Source organism: Perissodus microlepis, chromosome 6 (genome assembly GCF_051167445.1).
Source record: "Perissodus microlepis isolate ML-2025 ecotype Zambia chromosome 6, ASM5116744v1, whole genome shotgun sequence".
Classification (NCBI taxonomy): Eukaryota; Metazoa; Chordata; class Actinopteri; order Cichliformes; family Cichlidae; genus Perissodus; species Perissodus microlepis.
The window spans coordinates 28,367,212-28,385,136 of record NC_140466.1 but is presented as its reverse complement, the minus strand read 5'-3'; the positions used below and the strand labels follow the sequence as shown (position 1 = coordinate 28,385,136).

Below are 17,925 nucleotides of genomic sequence, written 5' to 3'. Positions count from 1 at the left end.
CAATAAAAACAGCTGTGATTAGCATAAAGGTTTTGTTGTTTGAACTTTAATCTTATTGTATTTGTCATTACGAACATTTTTTGGTCAAATTGTTTTATATAAACAGCTTTAAGCTTATACTGTACTCACAGAAAAAAAAACATGTCCAGGCACGTACTCAGATCTGTGGGTGAAAGTTCTTTTCCTGTTTTCGTTCAGCCTGGAAAGAGGAAAGAGGCTGGTTTATGTAACAGGACTCCTCCTCTCTGAGATCAGCTAGAGATTACTTTAATGCAGCCGAGCAAGAGGGAGCCATGGGTTTTGTTCTTTTCTTCTCTTTACAAACATGGATACTGCTGATCACATTTATCTGCATATTTGTTATGTGAGTTAATGTTTACAGTAAGCTGGCAACAGCTGAATTGGTCAAGACAAGCAAGTTAACAGTAAACAGTGTTTGAGTGAACCTGTGCACCTTCATGCTTTAACCCCTTTGATGTTCTGTCTAGGTACGGCCACTGGACCTTTGGTATATTTGAGAAGATGGGGATCCCGGGTCCAAAGCCAGTCATGTACTGGGGAACAATAGCCAGGCACAACCGTGTATGTAAATCCTTGTGATTGCTATTTGTAAAGATCGAATGATTTGTACCAAGTTCTAAAGGATACACTGAATAATGTATAACATATCTTAGTGATAAATATGCATTTCCTGTTAACAGGTTCACTACTTAGATGACTACGAATGTGCTCAAAAGTATGGGAGGATATGGGGGTGAGTTTGTAAAACTGTCCATATAAGAGCATGTGCGTGTTTTTAATTTATTTCTTTGTTTTTGTCAGCACAACTGGAGCCAAAGTTCCTTCAGCAATTAAAAATATTTTCCAAGACGAATACCTCCCAAAATGCAGATGTGTTCTGTGTAAATGTTCAGTGTGTATGAGTTCAGGAAACCCATGCTGGCTGTGATGGATCCTGACATGCTGAAAACCATCCTGGTGAAGGAGTGCTTCACCTACTTTACCAACCGCAGGGTGAGAACACGAACATGAAATGAACACTGACTGAAACAAAACACCCAACAGTCTGTTATAGTAAAACTTTGTGGTAACTAGTAACCCTGGGATATGATTGTTTTTTGTTTTTTCCAATAAAACGATCAAAACAATCAAAATGATCAAAACGATCAAATCATCCTGCTGGAAATACAAAATTGGAGAAATAACGAGAAAACGTTTCAAGAAATGTTTTCACGAGTTCCCTCAGTAACAACAAAAGCTGAAAACAATGAAAACAGTGTGAAAATCCTCTGCTCACATAATTTCCATCCATGTTTCAGATAAACTCTATTCATAAATATGATAAATACCACTGCACTTGAATATGACATACAGTCAAGCTTTGCTCTTTCATACCTTTTATCGCTGGAAAAAAGCGTGATATTCGACCCAAAGGTGGTTGAAACATGCTAATGTTAGCATGTGTACATACAGCATACAACAGTAACATATCAAGCACGCTCACTTTCTGCTCTGACATGGCTCTTTAGCTTTTAAAATGATATAATAACACTTTTAACATAGCACATGTTCAAAGATGAAACAACTTACATTACCAGTCAAAAGTTTGGACACACCTTCTCATTTAATGTATTTTTATTTTTACTACTTTCTACATTGTAGATACAAACTGAAGAAATCAGATATATGAAGAAAGATATATGGAGTTATGTAGCAAAGTCTTATATTTTAGATTCCTTAAAGTTGCCACCCTTTGCTTTGTGACAGCGCTGCAAATCCTTGGCCTTGTTTCAATGAGCTTCATGATGTGATCACCTGAAATGTTTTTCACTTCACAGGTGTCCCCTGTCAGCGTTCATTTGTGGAAATTCTTGCCTTCTTAATGGGGTTGGGACCATCAGTTGTGTCAGGTTGGTACACAGTTGACATCCCTATAGCAAGAACCAATCAGCTAAAGAAAGAGAAACGACAGTCCATCATTACTTTAAAAACTGAAGGTCAATCGAGAACATTGCTAAAACTTTGAATGTGTTCCCAAGTGCAGTCGCAAAAACCATCAAGAACTACGACGAAACTGGCTCACATGAGGACCTCCCCACGAAAGGAAGACCAAGAGTCCCCTCTACTGCTGAAGATAAAATCATCCGAGTCACCAGCCTCAGAAATTGCAAGTTAACAGCACCTCTGATCAGAGCCCAGATAAATGCCACAAAGAGTTTCAGTAGCAGACGCATCTCCACATCAACTGTTCAGAGGAGACTGTGTGAATCAGGTCTTTACGATCTAATAGCTGCTAAGAAGCCACGACTAAGGAAAAGCAACAAACGCAAGAGATTTGTTTGGGCCAAGAATAACAAGGACATTAGACCAGTGGAAATCTGTGCTGATGAGTCCAAATCTGAAATCTTTGGTTCCACCTGCCGTGTCTTTGTGTGACACAGAAAATGTGAACAGACGGTCTTTACATGCATGATTCCCAGCGTGAAGCATGGGGGAGGAGTTGTGATGGTACTGGTGCTTTGCTGGTAACACTCTTGGGGATTCATTCAAAATTGAAGGCACACTGAACCAGCATGACTACCACAGCATCCTGCAACAACACGCCATCCCATCTGGTTTGAGTTTAATCGGACCATCATTTATTTTTCAACAGGACAATGACCCCAAACACACCTCCAGGCTGTGTAAGGGCTGTTTGACCAAGAAGGAGAGCGATGGCCTGGCTTCCACAGTCACCTGACCTAAACCCAGTCGAGATGGTTTGGGATGAGATGGACCTCAGAGTGAAGGCAAAAGGGCCAACAGGTGCTCAGCATCTCTGGGAACAAGACTGTTGGAAAACCATTTCAGGTGACGACCTCATGAAGCTCATCGAGAGAATGCCAAGAGTGTGCAAAGCAGTAATCAAAGCAAAGGGCGGCTACTTTGAAGAATCTAAAATATAAAACATGTTTTGAGGTTTTTTTTGTTTACTATATAATTCCATACATGTTCACTCATAGTTTTGATTTGCATCTGCGAATCCTTTGCCTTATCATTGCACAAGTATTTAAAGCTGTTTGCCAAACACGTGCAAACATATAACCATGTGCAAACATAAAACCACTATCTCTCTAGAACTTTCGTCTGAACGGAGATCTCTATGACGCAGTGTCTCTGGCTGAGGATGATCAGTGGAGACGGATTCGTAACATCCTCTCTCCCTCCTTCACCTCTGGCCATCTAAAAGAAGTAGGTGGAGACATATGGAGGTTACAAAAGAGTATTATTTGTCTTCACCATTGTTTCACTTGCGTTCTTTTCCTCTGTTCAAGATGTTTAGCATCATGAAGCATCATTCGCACAAACTGACAGACAGCCTGCAGTCCAAGGCGCACAATGATGAGGTCATTATTGTGAAAGAGTGAGTGATACCATCCAAGCTAAGTTTGTAAAACATTAAACCTCAGATTTTCCCCCAAGATGAAAAATAAATGTGTTAGCTAAAGGAACTTGTGGGCTGATTTTGCAGCTGTGTGAAGCAAACAGTTGAAGGCCTTGAATGTGCCACTGCTGAGTTCAATGTGTGCATTCCAGCTTCTTTGGATCCTACAGCATTGACGTGATGGCAAGCTGTATATTCAGTGTGGATTTTGACTCAATCAAGAACCCTTCAAATCCCTTCGTCACCCACGCAAACCAGATGTTTAAATTTTCCCTTCTTCTTTATATTTTTCAAGGTACTGCCTCTGTTTTGTTTTTGTTTTTTTGTCTTATTATTAACAGATTTATTTGGTAACCAAACGTTTTGACACATTTTTTCTTTCTCAGCATGCTTTCCAATTTTTCTTCCTCTCCTGGAGTGCCTGGGTGTCTCCTTGTTCCCCAAGTCTTCTACCTCTTTCTTAAAGTCAGTTGTGGAGAAGGTCAAAGCCGAACGCATCAGCTCGTCCCAGGTTTGGACAAACACAAGCTCAGTATCGTCATAAATATAGTCTTGTCTCGCAGCTCATCGAATGCTTAGCTACAATGAAACTTGCAGAAATCCAGTTGACAAATCACTAACAGATGACTGAAACAATCTCACCTCATGACCCATTTACATGTTTTAGTCACATCATGTGACCTTGATTGTTAAATAGAAATATCCAAATATGCCTACCAAATCTCGTGTGATCTCAACATGGTGTGCCACACATGCCACACATATAAAAAGAACACCAGAAGATGTCAGAGGTTTCAAAATTCCTAAAGAGAATTATTGGCGCCAATTCTTAAACTCATATTCCCTGATTTTAGTTTTATGGTAAATCATTTTTATGTGTGTGTTTGAGGTTCACCTTCACATGCGGGCATTGTTTCAAGTGCTTGTTCAGATATGATGTAAAAGTCATTTAATCAGATGTGTTTTCGTATGACCTGTTTTTTAGGCTTCAGATGATATGCTTCAGCATTTGATCAAGTGTCAGACAGCCAGTGAAAATGACAAAGAAAAGAAGCATAAGGGTAAAAACATCACTACACGTAGAGTCCCTGTGGTCACATCAGATGTCTCATGCCCTCTTCTGTTGTTCCTAACAGGTCTTACTGAACACGAGATAATTTCCCAAGTGACCATGTTTGTGTTTGCTGGCTACGAGACAAGTGCCATCGTTCTTGTTTTTTTAGCGTACAGTTTGGCACGAAATCATGAAATCATGAAACGCCTTCAAAGTGAAATAGACTCCACTTTCCCAAACAAGGTAGAATCAAAGTTTCTGATTATGGAGTTGTTTTCTTAATATTATTTGATGAAAACATTAAATCAGAGCTGTCTTTAACCAAAATTGTGATTTGTAACAACTTTATAGGGTCCAGTTGAGTACGAAGCTCTGATGCAGATGGAGTACCTGGACAGTGTGGTCAGTGAGTGTCTGAGGTGATGAGCTTTTACTTGTGCTTGCTGAAAAAATATACACTATGAGACCGCATGGTGACAAAGAGAGAGAAGTGAAAGGGTGGAATTAGATGAAGGTGTGATAATGGACAAAAAAAAAAAGGAAGAAAAAACCTGGGTATACCACAGGTCAGGGGAGCCATAGTGAAGATAGAGGCTCACAGAGGCTGTGATCCAAGCAGCACAGGAGTGTACCACAGCCAATAGGACCTGAGTTACAGGCTGTGTAAATGTGTGATCTAAGACAGTCCAGCACATACTTGCAGGTTGTGAGAGGGCATGCAAGCTGGGACATTGCACATGGATTGCACAAACACCAGCATACAAGAATAATTAAAAAAAATTCCCACCTAGTGAAAAAACATATACTCATACCACATCAATCCAAATGCCAGTAGGAGTGCTTGTGATTGCATGCTTAGTGAAATACAGACATTTAAAAAGTATTCCCATTTTGTCAACAGGCTGTACCCCTCAATTCCACGTCTGGAACGAGTGGCTAAGGAAACTATAAAAATCAGTGAAATCACAATCCCAAAAGGCATGCTTGTTATGGTTCCAGTCTACGCTCTGCACCGTGACCCGGAGCTGTGGCCAGAGCCAGAGGAGTTCAAACCTGACAGGTAGTTAGCAAATTAGCAAGTTAGCAATTTAGTTAGCAATTTATCTTATCGTTCTGAAGATAAATAGCAACAATTCTGCAAAGCTACTTATCATTTACTTAAGTCATGCCAACAAGGAATTTCCAAGTACAGCCTTTCTCACTACTGGGGATTCTGAGGGATGTTGAGGGTTGTTTACTCATGCAGTCATTCACTGCCAAGATTAACCCTGTAAAACTTAAAACAACTAAATAATCCACAGAAAGTTACATTTCAAACAATTCAGTTTTTATTGAACCTTCTAAACAAATGTATTAATTCATAAATAACAGTTTGCACATTTGTACCATAGTTTAATATCATTTTTGCTACATCTGGCATTTTTATGCAATTTCTTTCTCACAGTAGGCCTGTGTCAGGTTACTGAGGGAAAAATAAATCACACACAAAAACATGATATGCTTGGCATTACAACATTAAGCATATTTTCTTTTGTAAATATCTTTGTATTATATTTTAAAGGACATGTTATTAGGGCAGCATTTAAACACTTCTGTTATATGATTCTATTAATTAATTAAAAGCAGTCATAGCAGGCAGAAAACAATCATATAAATTGTGGGTATTTGACATATTTTTTCAATTTGTTTTACAGATTTAGTAAGGAAAACAAGCAGAACATCAACCCGTATACTTACCTTCCATTTGGGGCTGGGCCAAGGAGCTGCATGGGGACGCGATTTGCTCTGATGATGGTTAAACTGGCCATGGTGGAAGTTTTGCAGAACTTCAGCTTCTCAGTCTGCAAAGAAACAGAGGTGACTGTGTGTAAATTGCAAACTTAACTTGACATAATTTCCTTCGTGCAATAAGAAAACAACATTTGCTGTCAAAAACTGATGTTTCTAATTTAGTGAATTTGTTCGTTCCTCAGATCCCCTTAGAGATGGATGTTGCAGGCTTTGTCTCTCCGGTTCGATCAATCAAACTAAAGCTGAAGATGCGTTCCATCAGCTCAGCAAATGTGGATCCATGTAACTAGAAAGCGCTCAGAGATTTAATATGCAAGAAAAACTCTGGGTATGAAAATACCAATTTAATATATTTTATTAATGATCATCTACTCATTTCTTGTCAGTTGGTTAGCATTTAAAAAAGCAGTAAATAATCACTGACATGTCACATCATTAAGAAGTAATGACACAGAGTGCCTCACTAACATACAGAAAAAGGTGGAAGATTTACATAAATATTTGGAAAGAGACGACTTTTTAAAATAATTTTGTTTCTGTACATTACCATAATACATTTTAAATTAAACAACTGAGATGCAGTTGAAGGGCACCACTGTTGGCTTCCGTTGATGTCCAGGTCTTTTGGTATTGCTGAGTTCATCAGTGCTTCCTTTGTTTCTCAGGATGTACCAAAGTGCAGATTTTGCCATTCCCAATATTGTAGGATATGTCAGCTTCACAGCTTAAGGATGGCTCGTTTCACTTGCACGGAGAGCTCCTTTGACCTCATGTTGTCTCTTCACAGCAAAATCTTCCAAATGCAAGCAACACACCTCAAATCAACTCCAGACCTTTTATGTGTTTAATTGATAATGACACCACGAAGGAATTGCCCACACCTGCTCATTAAATAGCCTTTGAGTCAATTGTCCAAAACAAACAAAATCACAGATCTATAATAAAAGGGTCATGGATGAAGGCTTAATTTAAAGGCTTTAATTTTACACATGTTAAATTACTCTTTTGTTGGAAAAGTGATCCATAAACATATTTGGGAGACAGCATCTCTTCACTGTGAGAGCTCTAAAAAAAGCCGAGAGAGTGGGAGGAAGAGAGTGGGTGTGGATGCTGCTTATCTTCCTGGAGGAGCATTTTTCGTTTGTTTTATTCTTATTAACCCTGCTGTTCATTAATAAACTATTCTTGCAACAGACACAGCTCATCCTCCGTGGTTTTCTTTGAGTGCATTTTCCTAAGTCAACTAAACATAAGCTGATTGAGAGGCTCAGGCTTTCCAGCCCAAAGCTTTAGACACAACTTTAGACACAAAGACACTTTTCCAGTGAATGAACACCCTTTTCTATTTAAATTCAAAAACTCAGGTATCTGAGCCAAAAGCCAAAATGACTGTAACGTGATTACACGTAGACATGATCCACGAAATGAAGCTTATGCGTAAATTCAATAAGGAAGCTCTGTAATCAGCCATCTGCCTGTTTCCTGGGTGTTAGTCTGCTTTTCTGTTCTCTGCAGCTCTATGACTTTCCCACGCTGTCAATCTCAGTAGCGTTATCATTACTCTGGTCCAATTCTGTCATGATGGGTCCTTGGAGTCTAATTGGCAAATACATTAATTCCCTAATCTCTATAAATCATGTTCAAATCCTCCAAGTTGATCTCTCCTTATTGAGCTGCAACAAAAAAGTGGTGGCGCTCCGAGAGGATATGAAAACCAAACACCCGAGAAGCGATGTGATGTTTGTAATCAGCTCTTTGGAGAATTAAAGGGTATAATGCAACATAATACTGTAAAGCTTTGTGGTCTAATCATGGTGTATTTTAGTTACCGGCAACCTTCTTGGAAGGTTTTTGCTTTAGACAAAAATAGAAATTGTTGATTATTCTTTACAATATGTTGTCATAAACTCTTTGCCCATACTAAACAATGACCGTCCACAAGGGCCAAATGCCTGACTGCTACGTTTTTGTCTTTACTGGATCTATGTTAACGCTTTAAAGCCTAAATCATGAAATAATTGCCAGAAAATTCCAAAAAGAAATTAAATAGAGTGTTTAGTGCACCTTCAGACAAAATAAGGTAGTACAAAAACTGACATGGTGTTTATGTACGCAAGAAACATCAAGATTAAAATGAAGAAAAGTCATCTTCTTAGACGAGGAGGGTTAAGAACGTGGCACCGACCAATCAAACTGAAGCTTGACTGGTCGATTTGGTTGTAGCAGACCCTGGATGTCCAGCTCAATGGGGATCTGCAGAGAAGTGGCATGTAGAATAAATGACAATAACACACAAAACTAACAGTTAGAGAAGATGATCTGGGCTCTCACCTCGGTCTCCTTACACACAGAGAAGCTGTACCTCTGGAGGATCTCCACTATTGCAAGTTTCATCACAACCAGAGCAAATCGCATCCCAATGCAGTTCCTCGGGCCTGCTCCAAAAGGCATGTAGCTGTACGGATCAATTGTCTCCTTGTTTTCCTTGCTGAACCTGAGAACACACACACACACGCACACACACACACACACACACACACACACACACACAGTATATTAACAACAGAAATGGGGTTATATCCCACAGAGCTTCATTCTGCTTTGTCACATCAGACACGTGTGAATCCTTTCCGTACCTCTCAGGTTTGAATTTCTCTACTTCAGGCCAAATCTCGGGGTCCCGGTGCATCGGCCAGGTGGGGACCACGACAACCATACCTTTTGGAATCACAAAGCCATTTATCTCCACACTGGCCTTGGCCACACGCTCCAAACGTGAAGCAATGGGGAACAATCGGAGAGACTCATTGATGACACAGTCGAGATACTCCATCTGCATTAGTTCCTGGTACTGGATGGGAGCCTGAACACAAGCACATAAACATGACTGATGATAGACACATAGTAAGAAGCTGAACCCTGTGCTGATTTTATATATGACTACAATATATAAAATAATATTATCACCATAACACAATATTATTATAACACATTAAATCTACTGTATGATTTACTTTAGCTTAGTTATGCTAGAAAGAAATATATTGTCTTATATTAAGAATTCTGTGTTGTTACCTTGTTAGGGAAGGTTGCATCCACCTCCTCCTGCAGCTTTTTCATCACCTGAGGGTTTGTTGCCAAATTGTAAGACAAGAAAGTGAGAGAGCTGCTGGTCGTTTCGTAGCCAGCAAAGAGGAAAATCATTGCTTGGGAAAGGATCTCATGATCTGTCAGACCTGAGGAGGTAGGAGGGATATACACGTTAGAACAGCTTTAAGCTGTTTTTTCCATGTGTGGAGACGTGTGTCCGTGTATCACCTCTATCCTGTTTGGAATCATTATTTTGCTGAGAGTCAATCATTAGCTGGAGGAAGTCCACTCGAATCTGGAAGTCAACAAACACAGTCTGAGAACAGCTGTGATTTTATGTCAGAACAGGTTATTGGTACAAACACAAACTCACAGCCGTACCTTTTGCTTGCTGCTCTCTCGATCAGTCTTGATCTTCTGTAGTGCAGCGTAAAAGAAGTCTGTGACAGATGTAGGGAAAAAGGAAAACTCCAGTTTTTCCAATATGAGAATCATGAAGGGAAAGAAGGCTGAAATTTAACAAACAAGAGGACATTTATTAATGGAAGATGAAGAACAGCAGCTGCATTGATGGACATGTTGTAGTGGTGCCCAGTTTGATCCCAGGAGGAGACACAAATCCTTTAGACTGCACCAGGAAAAAATCTGCCAAAACAAACATGCAGAGCTACAAGCCAAGGTAAACACTTGTTGAATAACGGGAGCAGTCAAAAGGAGCTTCGTGTATCAAAATGAATATTTTACCAATAGTGAGGACGATGGGGCTGAAAAGGTCAAATTTCAGCATCTTTTTGATGTTCGTGACAAAAGGATCTGAGGGGTTGTTGAGAGAGTCGATGTCCACACTGAAGGCGGTGCTGGTTACCACATCCATACTGTAGGGTCCGAAAAACCTGCAAACCCACAAACACATCAAACATGAGCTTTATTATTGCAGACTTAGAAGAGGTGAATCTGCGCTTTTTCTGATGTGTTTAAATGAAAACAGTATGAGAGATCTCACTCTTTCAGCTCTAGAGGTTCATCTTTATCTGCTTTCTTTTTCATGCTGCTGATCAGAACCGCTGAATGCTGCTTCATGATGTCAAACATCTGAGGCACAAATAGACAAAAAACAACAACGTCAAAAATGTTGAAACCGGATGCAATTACAACAGCCCAGAGTATATATTGGGATTTCCAGGCCATACTCGGGACAGATGTTTCTGAATACTATGCCGCCAACTTGGTTATGGCGTTCCATGAATGCCCTGCCTGCTAGCATCTTGCATCAGTTGACAGTTCTGCTCCGATCTTCACAAGAGTGTCCAAGATATACGGCAATTACACGATTCAATTACAAAATCAGAGATTAGGCTACCTGGTGTTAGGTCCACTTATGGACACCTTTATGCTCAGACTTGGTGCTCATTATGGACAAACTGTGGTTAGCCCTGAAGTTCAGGAACAGAACCTCACTTGGGTTCAGACTGGGCTGTTCCTCCCAATCAAACCACTCAAGTTTCACTGTCATTCCAAAAAAGAGATGTTTTTGTATCCAGCAATGGAGTCACTGCCCAGGGCACGTTCCAGCTTGAGTCCAACCCTGTTCAGAACTCAAGCTGACAATTGAACCAAGGCCCACAATACCTGGTTTCTCCTAACCTCATACACTAGCTCAGGTTAGTGAGTTAAGTGACACTTTGTCCCTGAAGCCAGTTTGGGAAACCTGTGATCTGACTGCTGCACATTCTACATTGCATCAAACCCATACAGCCCCTCCTCTTGATGGTTGGCCCACAGGAAAGCAGGTCCATTCAGTGGTTCCAGGCTGGGCCTCTCCTGGTGCCACGGGCTAAGGCCCAGCCAATTCTTCTCTTTTATTGGATAGTGTAGCAGTGAGGAAACTGGAGAGAAAGAGCGAGGAAAGGCATGCAGCAAAGGGCCACAGGTCAGACTCAAACTGCGCTGCTGCACTCCAGCCATGTGGCATGTGGTTACCTGTTCACCCACTGAGTTAAGTGGCACCCAGGCCGCTCAGAGCGCAGTTTGTGAGGATTACCCTTTGTGCATGAGTTGATATCCCAGTGTTGGTGTTGTTTCTACATCATCATAATAATGTTGGTCCAAGATCAGCATAGCAACTGACCAGTGAAGTTGAAGCTGGTTGGACGGCCTGAGGATGTCATGTCTCCTTTTTTGCAGATATGATTTTTTTGCCTTCATCAAGAGATGACTTCTAGCTTGCACTTGGGAGGTTTGCAGCTTAGTGTGAAGAAGAAGTAATGAGATGTAGCATCTCCAAGTCTGAAGCCATTGTTGTAACCCAGAAAAGGGTGGTGTGCCCACTCTGGGCTTGGTATTAGTTGCTGCCCCAAGTGGAAGAGTTAAATAATCACTGAGTCCTGTTTATGAGTGAGGGGAGATGCTGACAGGTAAAAACAAACTGGTGCCATGTCAGGAGTAATGCAGACAGCATACTCAGCTGTTTTTAGGAAGACAGAGCAGAGCGTGAAAGCAAAGCTGTTGATTAGTGGTCAGTCTACATTCCTCACCTATGGCTGTAAGATGTGAATAACAACCAAAAGAATTAAGTGCAAAGAGCTTAATACCAAGGGTGTATGGGCTGGTCTTCACAGGGTGAAGTGGGTGTTTTGGACATGTCTTACCAGAAGAGCCCTGAGGCAGATGTAAGGCATGCTGGACAGATTACATCTCTCTTCTTGAAGAGCTGCAGGTGGTGGATGGAAAGAGAGATTGCTGAGGTTGTACTGTAGTGCCTGTGTGTGGTATACTCTGTAGCTATAAGATGTGGCACACATATTACTCTGCATTACAAAATAAAGCTTTCGCCTACATTATCTTCCAACAAATCTACAAGAACAAATCAATATTGCTACAGAATATTTTAAAAAGTGGATAAAAAGTGGATTACACCACTCTGAGTAGATTTTAAGGGTACATTAATTTTTAGCCCATTAATTTGAAACAGGACATCCCTGAGCCCACGTGTTGTGTAACAGGCAGTTTAAAGTGACTTAAAATGTCCTTTCTTGTCATTATAAAGCCCTGAAAACAAAAGAAAAGAGCCCAGACTGAAGCAGTAAAAGCCAGTTTAACAGAACCTGACACAGGTAAGCACAAGTGTGTGACTCAACATTCACATGATTGCAGGTGTAAAGGTGAACCAGGTGAAAAGGCACCCGGAGCTCCAACAGAGGGAAAGGTTACTCTCGGTCTGTGTATTTGCTTAAAAGGATTTAACAGTGAAGAAAAAACTAGATGATTTTTCTTTGTAGAATCAACTTTAATATCTAAAAGAAACTCTTTCTTCTTTAATCTTTAATATAAAAATGTCTGCACTGCTTTATGACACTAAAGAATTTGTCCATCCCTGGATCATGAGCAATAATCAGTGTTCTTCATGATAAGATCGGTCTTGCTGTTTTTTCTTTTTGCTGAATGCGAATAAAACATTATAATGTAAGCCTTTAACACCTTTGTGGCTCAGACACATTCAGTTACAGTGTAATTGAAATCCTCGTGAACATGAATGAAAACCTTTTGCCACACATTCAATCATTGAGCAAACACTGAGCGTTAAGCTTCATTTAAAGTCACTTCACAGACAAACCCATCAAACTCTGTCAAAGCTTTAATAAAAAACTCAGCGTCATGTTTTATGTGTTTCAGATGCAGATGTGAATGAGCCAGTGTCAAAGATAAAAAGAGGCACGGAAGTCTCTTTCCCAGTTCCTGTCTTTTTGCTCTTTTTTCCTACTTTCTTCCTTCCTCTGTCCTTTCATTCCAATCCCCACTTTGTCCTTAGATGGTGGTTTCACAGCTTCACAGTCTCTGGCTTGGAAGTGAGTCACTTTGGCTCTTTTCATCTGTCCGTATCCCAGACCCTTCTGGTCTCTCTTCAGCACAGTAGGCACTGGCTGTTTGGGCCCCTCTCCCTGTGGCCCCAGTCCTGTTCCTGGTTTCCAGCCACAACGAACCATCATCTTGAAGCTGTTGCTGGAGGGGGGGAGGCAGTAGTAAGGCGTCGGTGGAGGGCGTCGCAGATTGAACTGATGCAGGGTGGAGGAGAGATGTGACGGCAGGCTGCTGCTGTGCTCGCTACGACACACGTCGCACCACTGAGGCTGGAGGGAACTGAGGATAGATGAAAAAAGACAACATGAGCCCGAAAAGAAACATGAAAGAGCCACAAACTGACTTCTTCTCCAAGTGTGTGTAAACAACAGCAGAGATTTTACCTGCTGTAATCTTATCTCACTCGTGTTTGTGCTCATTCGAAATCTGTTGATCTGACCTCATAATGTGATCCTGATGTTGGTGAATGTTGGCAAATATCACTGCTATATTATTCAGCATTATTTGATTTTTTATGGTAATTCACTCTGATTTGATTCCATGATCTCTGTGGTTAAAGTCCAGCCTTACCAGGAAGTATGTTTAGCTCACTGCTGTGTATGCCCTCACATCTGTGACCACACCCACACAGTGAGGAGGGCAAAAGGACTGCTGTTATCATATATAGCGGCAGTGCTAAATATGAACTCTTGTTGCACAATTTGACACCAATAAGCGCTAATCCTTCTCCTGACTGTAAAATGTCAAAAGTAGAAATTATGTAGTAATTTCTGCTTCACCATCACCAGAGCTCAAGCTTTTTAATACGAGATTTAAACCCAGACACGATCACTTTTAGCCCATCAACGATCCAAAAGGCACCAGGCAGTGTCTCTGTGTCGGATGGATTAAAACTCCTGTACCATTAAATGTTTCACACCATAGATTTTGAATCAAGGATTTTTCATTGATCGCTTGGAAAAATTTGTGTCATTAGATTATCAATAAACAAACATCTCTATTATACAGAGTAGTTCCCTCTGCTGGGCGTTATATGTGAGGAAGGCCAACTTTAGAGAAAGTCTAAGCTGGTTGTCACGACATTATCTGAAATTCATGTGTGAAAACGGCTTGTGTGTACCCTATTCCTCAGATATGAATGGTTTAGATAGATATTGTAAAGCCTGAATGATTTTACTGTGTGGTTATATTTAGATTAGAACTGTGTACCAATGAGAGTGTGCACACCTGCTATCAGACGGTGTGTCTCTCTTTGGTCTTCTCCCGTAGCTCAACAGCTCCTCCAACACGTCATTGTGACCAGCTGTGAAAAGAAATGAATGAGTTCAGTTCAAGGTCTTTATAGTCATCTTAAAACTTGGAGCCATGAAACTGAAAAAGACATAAAAACTCACTAAACCAACATTATGTTATTGCAAAACTAACTATGTTTTAATCTTTGTTAGTATAGTCATGTTTGACTATACTACAAGCTTTTATGGTCATCTTTGTTTAGACTACAGTGGTGCATTTATGTTGCAAAACTGTCCTGAATTTTTTAAATTTCCACATTATATTGCCTTATAATAACAATTATAATAATAAATAAAAAGATTAAAACAGTAAAAGTAATGAAAATTAAACAAACAATTTCAAACAATAAGAAGTAAAAGTGAAACAGCTGAACCCACTCCGTGAATGAAAACGGACCTGAATTCAAAGCAAAACATCAAAATGAAATAGGAACAAATACTAAATAGAAAATCCAAAACTACAACAACACTGGCTCAGCTTCACTGCACACACAAACAGATATCGACCACTAATGATCACAGCTGAGCAAACATCTCGGAGCTGAATAACCGTCAGCTGGCAATTTTTCCTTTCCTTAGCAACCAGTTTTGACCTGGGAGATGACTTCAGGGTTTCAACCATGTTTGTTGGTTATACCTTCCAGTGCCAGGTCTTTGGCATCCCTCCCCTTTGTGTCAACCACTCCGACCCAGGCCGCTCCGTGCTGCAGCAGAAGCCTCACAGCAGCTCTTTGCCCTGACCAGCTTGCACACATTACAGCTGTCCAGAAGAAAGTATCCTGCAAGGGTGGAAAAAACAATACACTCTTTAAGCAAAACGTATTATTTCCCCAAATGAAACAGAATCTTCATCATCATACCTGGTAGTTGATGTCGACCCCCTTTGAGAGGACCTCTTTGAGCCCAGGGATGTCTCCCTCATGGGCAAAGCGCAGTAGCCGCAGACCGAGCAGCTCCATGGTTCTTTCTGAGTGTCCAGTCTCTGATTGACTCCCTCCACTCTGACCCTGCTGTGCTTCCACAGCTCGCACCCTCCTCATCGCTCTTCTCCTGGACTTTCTACTCTCCTGTCTAGTCTGACCTTTTGATCCATCTCCCCCCTTCTCATCTTTCGTTAAGCTTTCGTAGAAACGCTTGGCCTCTTCCCCGCTGAGTCCGCTGCTTGTTTTTGAGCTGGACTGTTCCGCTTCAAAACTGAAAAGATCCTGCTCTCTGGCAGGAGTAAAGCCGAAAGCAGCCATAAGAAGTGACCGTAACTTCAGGTATCTCAGACAGGACGTTTTGTAGTTACGTGAAAGAAGCAGATCTTAAAGTCAGCGGTGTTTATATCTAACTGAGATATAAATGAGATGTTAGCCAACATTGCAGTTTCCAAAAGACAGTTCACATGCTGGTACTGGATTTAGCCACATATTACATTTAACATTATACTTATAACAGGAAACTACCAGCCTCACAACGCTAGTTAGCATACCATAACAGGGTAGCTAGTTAGCATCTTAGCATCAGTAGCTAAACATTAGACATACGATCGTTTCAGATTACCAACAAGATTCAGTCACCCCAAAGTCTCCTTAAAGCTCGTTTATGATGAAGATATAATATAACCTAGAGCCAAGTGTTAAACAGCCGATTACATTAAAAGTTCTCGAGTCGATTCGATAATAGGAAGCAGCTTCTAAATAATGTCCTTATTTCCGTGGAAAAACAAGTGTGAATAACAGTGAGTGCTGCCACCTACCGTCTACTCCTTTACACTGCACCCTTTGATATCTCTCAATAACTAAATATATAATTCATAAACTCAGACGTCACTGCCACCTATTAAGCCTGATGCTGCTTTCGTTTTTACTTTTTTCAGTTTATATTTTTTTTCATCCTGCCTTAAAAAATTAAAAAGAATTACCTTTTATTTCACTAAAATAGTTTAACATGCTTAATGCATTCAACATACAAGTACCACATTAATATGTGAAAGTCCTTTTTTAATCTACATCAATAAAATTCGATCTATTTAACTACTGTTCACACTGTGAGAATTGCATGGTGAAAAAGGTAACTAACACCTGTGCTTCCCCCACGTGTGATATGTGGAAATCTTCAGACGTGTATCCCTTCTAGGAGCATATCTCGGCAACTGTAGTGTAACATGTTATTTCATGTCAGGTGATTTACACTTTGCATTCAGAGGTTGTTTTGCAAACACATATAGACAGAGGTCTGATTAAAATCAATATATCATATTTTAGTCTCAGTGACTGTGTTTTGTTTTTTCCTTATGTTAACCTGGCTGTTTCCTGACCACTTCTGACAATTTTATAAACTCATTTCCTTTATGTCATCATAAATATTCATTTGGTCTCGTCTTTCTTCCTTGCTTTCATTTTACACCAACAAATGCAAGTTGTATGTACTTCTTTACCTTCCACAAAAGATCAGCCCTCCACAAGAAACAAGAAAAACTCCCCAAAACAAAAACTTCATCCTATTAAATTAATTAAATATGGAAGATTTACTGCAAGAAATTAACCAAGAATTGGTACATGGCACATGTAACACAGTTTTATTTTTTTCCTCCACAGAAATATACTGCCACATAATAGTCTGTTTTCAAGCTGCCCGAAATGTGGGTGATTTTCAAAAGCTATCAGGGCAGTCGGGCCTGCAGAAGCTTTGATGGAGAAGAGGGTTTTTTTTTGTAAAATAGCAGACCGGGCTGGGTAGAAGACCCCCTCCTTTGTTCTGTTTTCTGCTCGCGTACACACCTGAAAACAATAATATGCCTGTTGCCATCACTGCTCTTTACAACACGACAGCAGCAAAGTCTGACACAGTGCTGCTTCTTCATTCTCGTGAGCAGCATCAAAAACGAAGAGCACTCAGAGAGCACAACGCCCACCTGAAAGGCAACGTCTTTACTAAAACTCTGATATTTTATTCCATTTTATTGGTATGGCGCCACTGTGTGGTCATACTGAAAAAGTAAAAAGCGTGTTGTATAGCTCTCGCCATGTCCTTTCATATCATAGATTACTCGACATAGTTTTGATATAGCAAACCTGGGTACTCATGTTCCCCAACGCCTAGTATATTGTTGTAAAGTTTAAAACTAATCCATTAAAGATTGTGGGTAACGTAAAGTTTTTCACATTTGTTGTGACCTGACCCGAGTTTCACCAAAACTAAATCAGCTGCAGCCTGTTATTGGCATTTACCACCAAAACAAAATTAGAAAATATCTTGAAAACTGTGAATTCTTAACTGCTAACAAAAAGAACCAGTCACATACTCCCTCCCCCTCGAGGGAGAACTATTTTGTGTCACAGGACTTGACATCTGAAGCGAGTTTGAGTAACTAACAGATGAAACATGGAACGATGTTCATTCCTTTGTTTCTTTGTACACATCTGATGTGG

General features: G+C 40.4%; 3 protein-coding genes across 4 annotated transcripts; 1 reads left to right on the top strand and 2 right to left on the bottom strand.

Moving 5' to 3' along the window:
* Positions 1-251: 251 nt before the first annotated feature.
* LOC146385850 (cytochrome P450 3A30-like) lies at positions 252-7,464 on the top strand. Of its 2 annotated transcripts, XM_084931837.1 has the most exons (14): positions 252-364; positions 489-582; positions 702-754; positions 915-1,014; positions 3,118-3,231; positions 3,315-3,403; positions 3,577-3,719; positions 3,811-3,935; positions 4,410-4,485; positions 4,561-4,721; positions 4,830-4,897; positions 5,380-5,538; positions 6,173-6,335; positions 6,452-7,464. In XM_084931837.1, the coding sequence occupies exons 1-14, from the start codon at positions 294-296 to the stop codon at positions 6,557-6,559; spliced, it is 1,524 nt and encodes a 507-aa protein (XP_084787963.1). In that variant the 5' UTR covers positions 252-293; the 3' UTR covers positions 6,560-7,464. The 2 variants fall into 2 exon arrangements, with proteins under 2 accessions (XP_084787963.1, XP_084787964.1); XM_084931838.1 differs by lacking the exon at positions 5,380-5,538.
* Positions 7,465-8,552: 1,088 nt separating this feature from the next.
* On the bottom strand, positions 8,553-10,472 carry LOC146385849 (cytochrome P450 3A56-like). Its single transcript, XM_084931842.1, has 7 exons — positions 10,363-10,472; positions 10,104-10,252; positions 9,741-9,868; positions 9,588-9,654; positions 9,345-9,505; positions 8,906-9,132; positions 8,553-8,763 (listed from the first exon to the last, which is right to left on the bottom strand). Exons 1-7 carry the CDS (start codon positions 10,449-10,451, stop codon positions 8,568-8,570), a joined length of 1,017 nt encoding a protein of 338 aa, XP_084787968.1. The 5' UTR covers positions 10,452-10,472; the 3' UTR covers positions 8,553-8,567.
* A 2,508-nt stretch (positions 10,473-12,980) lies between these two features.
* gpank1 (G patch domain and ankyrin repeats 1) lies at positions 12,981-17,834 on the bottom strand. The gene is made up of 4 exons (XM_084931839.1): positions 15,370-17,834; positions 15,147-15,288; positions 14,445-14,520; positions 12,981-13,496 (listed from the first exon to the last, which is right to left on the bottom strand). Exons 1-4 carry the CDS (start codon positions 15,748-15,750, stop codon positions 13,055-13,057), a joined length of 1,041 nt encoding a protein of 346 aa, XP_084787965.1. The 5' UTR covers positions 15,751-17,834; the 3' UTR covers positions 12,981-13,054.
* Between the last annotated feature and the right edge of the window lie 91 nt (positions 17,835-17,925).

Coding starts and splice junctions, on each gene's coding strand:
- LOC146385850 (XM_084931837.1), top strand. CDS start 294: ATGGGTTTTGTTCTTTTCTTCTCTTTACAAACATGGATACTGCTGATC. Junction 3,404..3,576: donor GAGGTCATTATTGTGAAAGA/GTGAGTGATACC, acceptor TGTGCATTCCAG/CTTCTTTGGATCCTACAGCA. Junction 4,898..5,379: donor GTGGTCAGTGAGTGTCTGAG/GTGATGAGCTTT, acceptor TTTTGTCAACAG/GCTGTACCCCTCAATTCCAC.
- LOC146385849 (XM_084931842.1), bottom strand. CDS start 10,451: ATGTTTGACATCATGAAGCAGCATTCAGCGGTTCTGATCAGCAGCATG. Junction 9,869..10,103: donor CCCCATCGTCCTCACTATTG/GTAAAATATTCA, acceptor GTTAAATTTCAG/CCTTCTTTCCCTTCATGATT. Junction 8,764..8,905: donor GAGAAATTCAAACCTGAGAG/GTACGGAAAGGA, acceptor GTGTGTTCTCAG/GTTCAGCAAGGAAAACAAGG.
- gpank1 (XM_084931839.1), bottom strand. CDS start 15,750: ATGGCTGCTTTCGGCTTTACTCCTGCCAGAGAGCAGGATCTTTTCAGT. Junction 15,289..15,369: donor GGGTCGACATCAACTACCAG/GTATGATGATGA, acceptor CCACCCTTGCAG/GATACTTTCTTCTGGACAGC. Junction 13,497..14,444: donor GACACACCGTCTGATAGCAG/GTGTGCACACTC, acceptor ATCTATCCTCAG/TTCCCTCCAGCCTCAGTGGT.